Consider the following 10,542-nt stretch of genomic DNA (forward strand, 5'->3'; position numbering starts at 1 on the left):
AGCTAACAGTTCTATCATTCAGCTAACAGTTCTATCATTCAGCTAACAGTTCTATCCCTCAGCTAACAGTTCTATCCCTCAGCGAACAGTTCTATCCCTCAGCTAACAACCGTCAGCGAACAGTTCTATCCCTCAGCTGACAGTTCTATCCCTCAGCTGACAGTTCTATCCCTCAGCTAACAGTTCTATCACTCAGCTAACAGTTCTATCCCTCAGCTGACAGTTCTATCCCTCAGCTGACAGTTCTATCCCTCAGCTGACAGTTCTATCCCTCAGCTGACAGTTCTATCCCTCAGCTGACAGTTCTATCCCTCAGCTAACAGTTCTATCACTCAGCTAACAGTTCTAACCCTCAGCTAACAGTTCTATCCCTCAGCTAACAGTTCTATCCCTCAGCTAACAGTTCTATCCCTCAGCTGACAGTTCTATCCCTCAGCTAACAGTTCTATCCCTCAGCTAACATTTCTACCCCTCAGCTAACAGTTCTATCCCTCAGCTAACAGTTCTATCCCTCAGCTAACAGTTCTAACCTTCAGCTAACAGTTCTATCCCTCAGCTAACAGTTCTATCCCTCAGCTAACAGATCTAACCCTCAGCTAACAGATCTAACGTTCAGCTAACATTTCTAACCCTCAGCTAACATTTATAACCTTCAGCTAACAGTTCTATCCCTCAGCTAACAGTTCTAACCCTCAGCTAACAGTTCTAACCTTCAGCTAACAGTTATATCCCTCAGCTAACAGTTATAACCTTCAGCTAATAGTTCTAAACCTCAGCGAACAGTTCTATCCCTCAGCTAACAACCCTCAGCTAACAGTTCTAACCCTCAGCTAACAGTTACAACCCTCAGCTAACAGTTTCAACCCTCAGCTAACAGTTTCAACCCTCAGCTAACAGTTCTAACCCTCAGCTAACAGTTCTAAAAAACTATGTAAACAGCTATGTAAACTTTAACATTGATTTATCCTGGAATAGATGTTGTTCAATTTGTAACATGCATTTTTCTCTTCTAAGGGGAAAATAATCTAAAAGTAACTTAATGTAATCAGATTACATTACTGAGTTTGGGTAATCCAAAAGTTACGTTACTGATTACAATTTTGGACAGGTAACTAGTAACTGTAACGGATTACATTCATAAAGTAACCTACCCAAGCATGCTATTCAAGAGGGACATTTTTTAAGTTGTATGTTTAAATACTCTGCGTTGAGTGAATCAAGCTTAATTATGAGTATTCTGTAGGTTACTGTATATTTACACAAAAATTCAATAAACAAACGTTCCCTGGTTCTAAAAGATGTTCAAACTGCTCAAATAAATGGTGTGCTGTGCAGGTTAAGGTGAGTGGGGCACCCTGAAAGAATGAAAACAGGGCTCGCTAATGTTTACACGACAGTTACATTGTTGAAATGTAGAGACAGACGTCCTTGACATCAAAAGTGCGCGTTAAACTTTTGCTTGTTCTATGTTTACTGTTGAAAATACAGTAGACCATTCAGTCCAATGACATTGCAACAACTGGTCGACTATCCAATGGCACCCTCGAACGTCCTGGATCCAGGAATTAAGTGGCGGTACGCAATTGGAGGAAAGCCGATGATGACAGCCAATTAGAATGTGGCAAGTCAGTGAAGGAGCCTGATTTCCGAAGTCTTTAGCTAGAAACCACAAGCCAAAGATCAGTTTGTAACCACACTTCAGGATTCGAAAATATCTACAGAGATTTCTATTAATACACCATTTTGGTGCCTTTCATGAGCTAACGTTACTAGTTAAAAAGGAGAAGTCTCACTCGTTGCACGGATAGCATTCCATTGGAAAAGCTGACAATGAGAAAGATAGCGCTGCTACTGATTGTGGTACTTGGCGTTGCCCACTTTGCCACTGTCATCCGATGTGAAGCTAATGGTAAGTAGCTAGCTGGCTACTTTGGGATGAATTAAGTTAGCGAGGAAAGTTTACTAAGTTAGTTCGGTAGTTGGCGTCTCCTGTAATTATAACAGCCATGCAGCTCTTATTAACTAGCTAGCTAGTTGCTAACTTGACTGCTGGCTAGTTTCTTTTTTATTTATTATGCGTACATGCGTGTGATTCTGTTATGTTGTAGCGTGGTTTTGTTATGTTACAATGCAATCCCGACTTTGTTGTCCAGTCAGACTATCGTTGCTAGACGTTATGTTTATTTCACACTGTTTTGTTATCCATGGTGTTGCAGATGTAGCGGAAGAAGTCGACGAGGAGGAGGAGGAGGGTGGTGATGATGAAGAGGATAAAGATGACGTAACAGAGGTGAAGGATGAGAACGGAGTGTTGGTCTTGAACGACGACAACTTCGACATGTTCATGGAGGGGAAGGACACCGTGCTGGTTGAGTTCTATGCACCATGGTAAGTTTGCATAAAGGGATGGTTAAGAAAGTCAATATTTGGCAGTCATTGGAGACGTGTCCATCCGCTTCGCCTATTGTGCAATACCTGGTAGCCGATATGTAGTAGGAAAAACAGGCAGGCTTTAATCTCAAATATACATGGGATATTTGCACCATTTTTGTTAATTTTCCCTCGATTGACACATTTAATCAGTTTCCCTCCCCTCCCAGGTGTGGCCACTGTAAGCAGTTTGCTTCAGAGTATGAGAAGATTGCCCTGACTCTGAAGGAGAATGACCCCCCTATCCCTGTGGCCAAGGTGGACGCGACCAAGTCCAGTTCCTTAGGGAGCAGGTTCGAGGTGTCCGGATATCCCACCTTCAAGATCATGAAGAAGGGGGAGCCTGTGGAGTATGATGGCGCCAGGAATGAGCAGGGTAAGATGTCTACTAAGAAGACTGATCCAGTCAGTACCTCAGTCTCTTTTTCAGCCTTTGACAACTACATTGTCAGCTTGGTTAGCTAAAGCAGAAACAGACTATTAAACAGGCTACTATAATGTTGTAACTGTGGTTTGTCTTGTGGCTCGAGTGGCTTGTAACCCACTTTCAGTTTCACCACAGTAACATTAGTAACTGTGGTTGTGTTTAAGACATTGTGGCTCGAGTGATGGAAGTGGCCCAGCCGGACTGGAAGCCCCCTCCAGAGGCCACCCTGGTGCTGACCAAGGACAACTTTGACGAGGTGGTCAACAGCGCTGACATCATCCTGGTGGAGTTCTATGCCCCATGGTCAGTCCCCCACAACGTTTTGGATGCATCGCAATAGTCGAGAGTCACATCCTCGTCTCCTCTGCAGCATCTGCACTGATTTATGAAATGATATCTATTATGGCCTTTGTTTTCTATCTGGTGAAGAAGCGGAGGAGATGAAGTCGAAACCATTTTACTGTGAAGCTTCATGAATGTTTTTATTGCCTTCTGAAGCTTCATAGTGCTTATTTAACTTATAACTTTCCCTCCCATATTTCACTATTCTAATAATATGGAATTTTTGCAGTTATTTGGATAGTTGATACCCCACCCCCCCAAAAAAAAAGTTGCTCTTGGGTCAAATGTCGGTACCACAACAGCTGACAGTGTGCGGTTGTTTTTGTGACTGCTATTCTTCGGTAGATGTCGGCAACAGTGAAAGAAAAGTCTGATGTTCCCTATGATGGAACTGATTGTTTCAAGAACTTTTTTCAAGAGTGTTTTGCATTGACCTGTGTCATGTCTTCTGGAATCTCCTGAAGGTGCTTGCCTGTTACCACTAGGCTATTGAAAGTGGGGAAATAAATAAAATAAAAATACAGAAAGTTACAATTGTCAGGGCTGACTGCCCTTTCATGTAAAATGCAACATGAGTTATTCATGTACTTGAAAATAAAATAATTACTTTGTACATCCTCAGTACTGTAGGCTAGTACTAAGGATGTACACGGTTAATCGGTTAGCTGCTGCATTTGACTGGTCATGCTTATCGGTCTATAGGTTCATTTGCATAATTTTGTGGAATTAAATTGGCACGTGTGTATTTTCGCTAGTCGGCATGCATTTTTTTATTACATGCACACAGGTTACAAAGCCTAGTTAGAGGAGAGGAATAGTCTACCACCTGTCAGACAGCATACAGAGCCTAGTTAAAGGAGAGGAATAGTCTACCACCTGTCAGACAGTGTGAGAGTAGCTCCTTAAAAAGTCTGTAGTCTACTGGAGTGAAACCTGCTTTTGTAAGCCCAGTCATTACGCAACAAATAACAACGATTCTAAATACAATCGTGTTCACTTTGGTGGCCACTATTTAAAAAGAAGCTAATTTTATTTCTCAACTCGTAAAGCGCGCCTCCCATTCGTCTGCAAAGACTATAGCCTGCCTACCGTTGACTATCAACGCGTCACCCACCACTTTGCAATGTCAGCTTCAGGCAGTATACTTGTTTGAAACCTGAACGTTTTACTCTACTTGAAATAATGAGACGTCCTACCTTGCTTCAAATAAGACTTCCGAAAATCCATCCGTAGAAACGTGAAGACAATTTTATAAAGACCTCCTGATGCCATGAACCAGCATTTCTCTCCGGTTCTATTGGTTTTCATATCCACTTTCTTTCGTTGTCCAGAAGCCAAAGGCACAATCCTAGTCATATTAGCAAACCATCATAGTTGTTGCTATTAGATTCCCCCTCTAAGAGATTTTCATCTCTGTTACATATGGACCTGCTTGCCTTAGGTTCTCTGTTTTAGAACGATGTGTTCCCGCGAATTGTATTTGGGCAGATGTTTGAAAATGCCTTATTAGCTGTTTCATTACAGGAGTTGCATGTTCTGTAATAGACTCGAAGAGGCAAAGCGTGAGGTTTTCAATTGTGCGTCGCCCCACGGACCTCCCGGTCGCGGCTGGCTGCGACAGAGCCTGGGCGCGAACCCAGAGTCTCTGGTGGAACAGCTAGCGCTGCGATGCAGTGCCCTAGACCACTGCGCCACCCGGGAGGCCCCTGATCTCTGATAGTATTTTCTGTTGGTCACATCATTTGACTGTTTGGGAAAAAATGTAACCGGTTAATAAGGGTCAGTTAGTCGGCAGCAAGACTGACATAAATTGACTTTCCTGGCTAGTACATTTAGTGCACAACAAAAATCTTTAAAAAGGAATACTAACGTCCGTTTGGATATCATTTTGTATATATTTAACCGTTAAATAGGCAAGTCACTTAAGAACAAATTCTTATTTACAATGATGGCCTACCCGAGCCAAACCTGGACGACACTGGGCCAATAGTGCGCCGCCCTATGGGACTCCCAATCACGGCCGGATGTGATACAGCCTATTTGAATAACCACGCCTGATTCCCTACTCCAGGTGTGGCCACTGTAAGCAGCTGGCTCCAGAGTATGAGAAGGCAGCCAAGTCCCTGAGCCAGCGCTCTCCTCCCATCTCCCTGGCCAAGGTAGACGCCACCCAGGAGAATGACATCGCCAACCGCTTCGGGGTGTCTGGGTACCCCACCCTCAAGATCTTCAGGAAGGGGAAGGCCTTCGACTACAACGGACCCAGAGAGAAGATTGGTACGTTCACACTTTAGACTGTTTCAGTCACTACCCCGTGACTAAATATATCTGCTAACATTATGGATTTTAGGACATGTCCCTTGTTAATGATATAGCCGAGGGTACTAACTATTGTGTGTGTGTTCTCTGTAGGTATCGTTGACTATATGAGCGAGCAGGCGGGGCCACCCTCCAAGCAGGTGCAGACGGTGAAACAGGTGCAGGAGTTCATCAAAGATGGCGATGACGCTGTCATAGTGGGCGTGTTCTCCTCAGAGCAGGATATGACCTATGACCTCTATCTAGAGGCCTGTGAGTACACAATCAATCAATTACATTGACTTTGAATGTATTTGTCAGTGTTCATGATACATAGAATATTGCATATGATGTGTAGTATACAGAGGATATATGTAATCCATGCTCCTGTCCTCCCAGTGTGGCCTAATGGGTATAGTCGTTGTGTTCCCCTCTCTCCTCCCAGGTAACATTCTTAGAGAGGACTTCAAGTTCCTCCACACCTTCAGTTCAGACGTGGCCAAGCTCCTCAAGGCCTCCCCAAGCCAGGTCGTCATGGTGCATCCTGAGAAGTTCAGGTCCAAGTACGAGAAAGCCTCATATACATTCACCATCAAAGTAAGTCTGCCAACTGGTGTGTGTTTGCTAGCGTTACACTAGTCAGCTTCTTACACTCTCTGTGAAAGTAAGCCTTGTGATGGGGGGGGGGGGGGTCTATACAGTTACATATCACAATATTATTTAGGACAATATTAAATCGATACTTTGACTTCCAAGTATCGATTTGTAAAAAAAAAAAAAAGAAAAAAAAAAAAAGACATTGTTATTATAAATGTTTTGCTAGTTAGAGTTAGCTAGCGCTAGACAGCTGTTAATAGTGAGCCAACATGTTTAGCACTTATTTCCATGACTGATCACAACTCTTTCTCATGCTCTGTTGTCTCTCTGCAGCCGACATGGTGCGCAATATATGTGTAACATCAAATCGCAATAAAATTGCATTATCGAATCACAATACGTATAGTGAATCGAGGGAATTGTAAAACATTTCGAATCGGCACCTAAGTATCTTGATGATATAGTATCGTGAGGCACATGGCAATTCCCAGCCTGATTCACTGGATGGGTGCTATTTATCCACCTCACTGGAATATGGAGGGATATCTGAAACTAGCAGAATTCAATGAAGCATGCTTTCCTAACCTAAATAGAATTCTGCAATTACTCATGTATAATGTCCTGTGTCCTCTACCCCCCAGGACTCCACAGAGGTGTCGGAGGTGCAGGACTTCTTTAAGGAACACATCCTGCCACTGGTGGGTCACAGGAAACAAAGCAATGACGCTAAACGTTACACCAAGAGACCACTGGTTGTCGTTTACTACGGAGTGGACTTCAGCTTTGACTACAGGAAAGGTGTCCTCAACCCCTTATTTCCGATATATTGTGGATCTTCTCAAAGTCTTAAGCTGCGTAGCATCCATAATACCTTTTTTGTTAGGCAGAAGGGCTAGAACAAAATATTGCACTTCCAGTAGATCTCCTCCTGGACTGGGGTTTGGACAACCTTGGCTTAGTTCATTGGAGCCTTTAACTCAGGTCTGATTACCCCCTCTCTCTGTTCCAGCGACCCAGTTCTGGAGGAGCAAGGTTTTGGAGGTGGCCAAGGATTTCCCAGAATACACCTTTGCCATCGCTGACGAGGAGGACTACTCAGACGAGTTGAAGAGCTTGGGGCTCAGTGACAGCGGGGAGGAAGTCAACGTGGGTATCCTGGGAGATGGCGGCAAGAAGTTTGCCATGGAGCCTGATGAGTTTGACTCTGAGGTGCTGAGGGACTTCATCATGGCCTTCAAGAAAGGTGAGCTTGACAGCAATTGTCAATTGAAAGTATGTCAGAGGACTTTACACCACATGTTGTATTGAGTTACAGATTAACCTGAGTTGAGTGCCTTGTCTGCTGCCAGCCAAACATCAATATGTGACAGGTCTTCATGGTCCTATTGAGTTAACAGGGTTGACCATTGAAACTGTCAGAATTGCCAAGATCGTGTAATAGACTATACATTAGTGTGTCTGATCTTGTCTGTCCCTCTCTACAGGCAAACTGAAGCCCGTCATCAAATCTCAGCCAGTGCCCAAGAACAACCAAGGCCCTGTGACAGTAGTGGTTGGGAAAACCTTCGACGACATCGTGATGGATACCAAGAAAGACGTTCTGATCGAGTTCTACGCCCCGTGGTGTGGCCACTGTAAGAAGCTGGAACCTGACTACACAGCCCTGGGGAAGAAATACAAGGATGAGAAGAACCTGGTCATCGCCAAAATGGACGCCACAGCTAACGATGTGCCTTACGACAGCTACAAAACGGAGGGCTTCCCCACCATCTACTTTGCGCCTAGCAACAGCAAGCAGAGCCCAATCAAATTTGAGGGCGGGGACAGAACCATAGATGGATTTAGTAAGTTCTTGGAACAGCACGCCACAAAGTTATCACAGAGCAGAGATGAACTTTGAGAATCTCTCTCTTGAGTACCTAAACTCCCAACTGTGCGGAGTCTGCAGTCCCAGGTGCCCTGGGGGAGCCGAGGGCAGAGGCTGTCAAACTCAAATCAACCCCTCCTACACCCTAGCCACTTATGCATAGACCTTAGAGGGTTGGATCAGAGAGCAAGATGGAGCTACCACTATTGTTTAGATGTATTCAACCCTCTCAGATCTCCACTAGGGCCTAGTGTTTAGGACCTAGGGGAAGCGCCTGGTGGTTAGGGCCTAGGAGTTAGTGTCCCCAAAGAGGGCTATTAGTGAGTTGCTGTGATCCACAGATTCAGCTTTTGTTTTTCATGTCTAAAAGCATGTAAGCATTGTGTTCCAGATTTCTAAGTATTTTTAAATAAAATGTTTTGAAAACTGATGTGGTTTTGTGGTGTTGTGTATACAGTTATGTACTGATTGGTAGCTGCATAATTCCTCTGAGCTGTCCCCTTACGAAAAAAGATTGCAGTCAGAGTGCAATTTAACTGCAGTACAATAGTCTAACTGCGGTATGCTGCATCCAAAATAACACGTTTTTACTACAGTAATATTGCAGTCTAACTCAGAGGCTCCTCGGGAGGACTGTCGTCCTCAGTGAAATTCATAAATATTTTTAGATAACTATACCAAAATTATTGATTTAAATGCACTATTTTTGCAAAGGTCTACAGTAGCCTCAACAGCACTATGGGTAGCACCATGGTGTACCCGGAGGGCAGTTAGCTTCCATCCTCTGAGTACATGGACTTCAAGACAAAACTTAGGAGGTGCATGCTTCTCACCCCCTTCCATAGACTGACACAGTAATTATGACAACTTCGGGAGGACGTCCTCCAACCTATCAGAGCTCTTGCAGCGTGAACTGACATGTTGTCTACCCAATCAAAGAATTAGTCTAGTACTGAAAGCATAAGCTACAACTAGCTAGCACTGCAGTGCATAAAATGTGAGTAGTTGACTCCAAGAGAAAAAAAATGGTGTAACAGTTATGAACAAAATTTCTTAAATGAGAAATGGTGTCTTTTTTTCAGCTTCACTCACTTAGCAAATGCAGCTAGCTAGTTTAGCTTACTGAAACAACCTGCTCAGAGGGATGCTATGTTAGCTAGCTGGCTATGACTATCCAACACAACACTGTAACTCTTCCAAGGTAAGCTTTTGGTTTTACTAATGCATTGCCAATGGGGCCCGCCGGTGGAACTGCTTAATGACTGTACACTGTAAAGTTACTGCATGATTGTAGCGGGTTTACTAACGCGTTAGTTCTATTAGCTATGCTGACTATGACGTTACTTTAGCTAATATGGTGACAACGATGTAGGCTGTTTAGCTTGTTAAGTTTTTTTTTTGCAAGGTCAAATACAGCTGATGTGTTGTGCATTGAAGTCCACAAGTGAAGGGAAGAGGTGAAATGAGAGCGCATAACGTAGATGCAAGAAGGAATACAAAGTGGCTGCTATGAAACTGGACTGTGTTTACGTGTGATCAGGGGTGTATTCATTCCGCTGATTGTTATATTTGGTTAAACAGAAGCAAACGGAACAAAACGGGGATAAACCTACCTGAATTTGTCCAATAGAAACTTGCTTGCAACTGTTGGACTAATGATACACCCACTATCAGCTAGATGCAGGCAAGAGTGCTAGGCGGTATTGAATGTCACTGTCCATGTTTCACTGTCAAATCGATTTGTCTTTCGACCTGTGTTGTAAACTTTAATTCATAGGCTAGGTTGTAGCAACATCATGATGGGTATAGGGAAAATTTGAGTATCATGTAGCAGCCTAAACCTATTGCTGTTACTTTTAACTGGGTGAATGGAATATGAATGACAGTCATCCAATATGCTGAAATAGAAATAAGGCCATATTCATAAAGAAAAAAAAACGTCCTCATCTGAAACGGCATTGACCGCCACTGACTTATGCAATTACTGCGTCCAAAATAACAGTCAACTACAGTTATGGCAGTTTCAAAACTGCAATATATTTTTTGAAAGGGTCATTAAAACTCTGCCCTTCGTGAAATAGTTACAATATTTCTGATTGTGTTGTAGTTGTACCGTCATTTTGTAAATTTTCTCAGAGTGAAAATGTTCCCAGTTCAATAACTCCATGTGCGTCTCTTTATGTGGATGGCTGTCTGATGTCGTCTGATGTATTACACCTTCACCCTTGATTTAGCTAGCTAGCATAACTGACTGTCAGCTGGTCGAGATGGCTTGTTCTCAGAGGTGTGTAGTTTTAGCTTGTTTGTATAGCTAAATAAACGAATATAAAAGCTAGGTTTTAGCCAAAGTATAAACAACTGTCACATTTCCAATAGTTACTTTGATATTATTTAAATGTTATTTCGATAACCTGCGCTAGCTACCTGCCATTCTGTACATCACGTGATACGCTAGCAACACAACTAACTTATTTCCACAACTAGCTACGATAGCTTATAACTTTACCCTCTGTCTCTCACATTACCCAAAGCCAACAGTACCGTAGTAACCTCTTTAGGAGTAATCCTTGAATAGAAATGC

The 10,542-nt window shown here is 43.1% G+C and overlaps 1 protein-coding gene across 1 annotated transcript; it reads left to right on the plus strand.

Annotated features, from left to right (window-relative positions):
* Positions 1-1,616: 1,616 nt before the first annotated feature.
* On the plus strand, positions 1,617-8,391 carry LOC129859024 (protein disulfide-isomerase A4-like). Its single transcript, XM_055928334.1, has 10 exons — positions 1,617-1,909; positions 2,217-2,388; positions 2,601-2,806; positions 3,022-3,160; positions 5,271-5,476; positions 5,612-5,770; positions 5,943-6,094; positions 6,736-6,892; positions 7,104-7,337; positions 7,579-8,391. Exons 1-10 carry the CDS (start codon positions 1,831-1,833, stop codon positions 7,992-7,994), a joined length of 1,920 nt encoding a protein of 639 aa, XP_055784309.1. The 5' UTR covers positions 1,617-1,830; the 3' UTR covers positions 7,995-8,391.
* Positions 8,392-10,542: the final 2,151 nt, after the last annotated feature.

This window comes from Salvelinus fontinalis, chromosome 7 (genome assembly GCF_029448725.1).
Source record: "Salvelinus fontinalis isolate EN_2023a chromosome 7, ASM2944872v1, whole genome shotgun sequence".
Taxonomy (NCBI): Eukaryota; Metazoa; Chordata; class Actinopteri; order Salmoniformes; family Salmonidae; genus Salvelinus; species Salvelinus fontinalis.

Coding starts and splice junctions, on each gene's coding strand:
- LOC129859024 (XM_055928334.1), top strand. CDS start 1,831: ATGAGAAAGATAGCGCTGCTACTGATTGTGGTACTTGGCGTTGCCCAC. Junction 3,161..5,270: donor GTGGAGTTCTATGCCCCATG/GTCAGTCCCCCA, acceptor TCCCTACTCCAG/GTGTGGCCACTGTAAGCAGC. Junction 6,095..6,735: donor CATATACATTCACCATCAAA/GTAAGTCTGCCA, acceptor TCTACCCCCCAG/GACTCCACAGAGGTGTCGGA.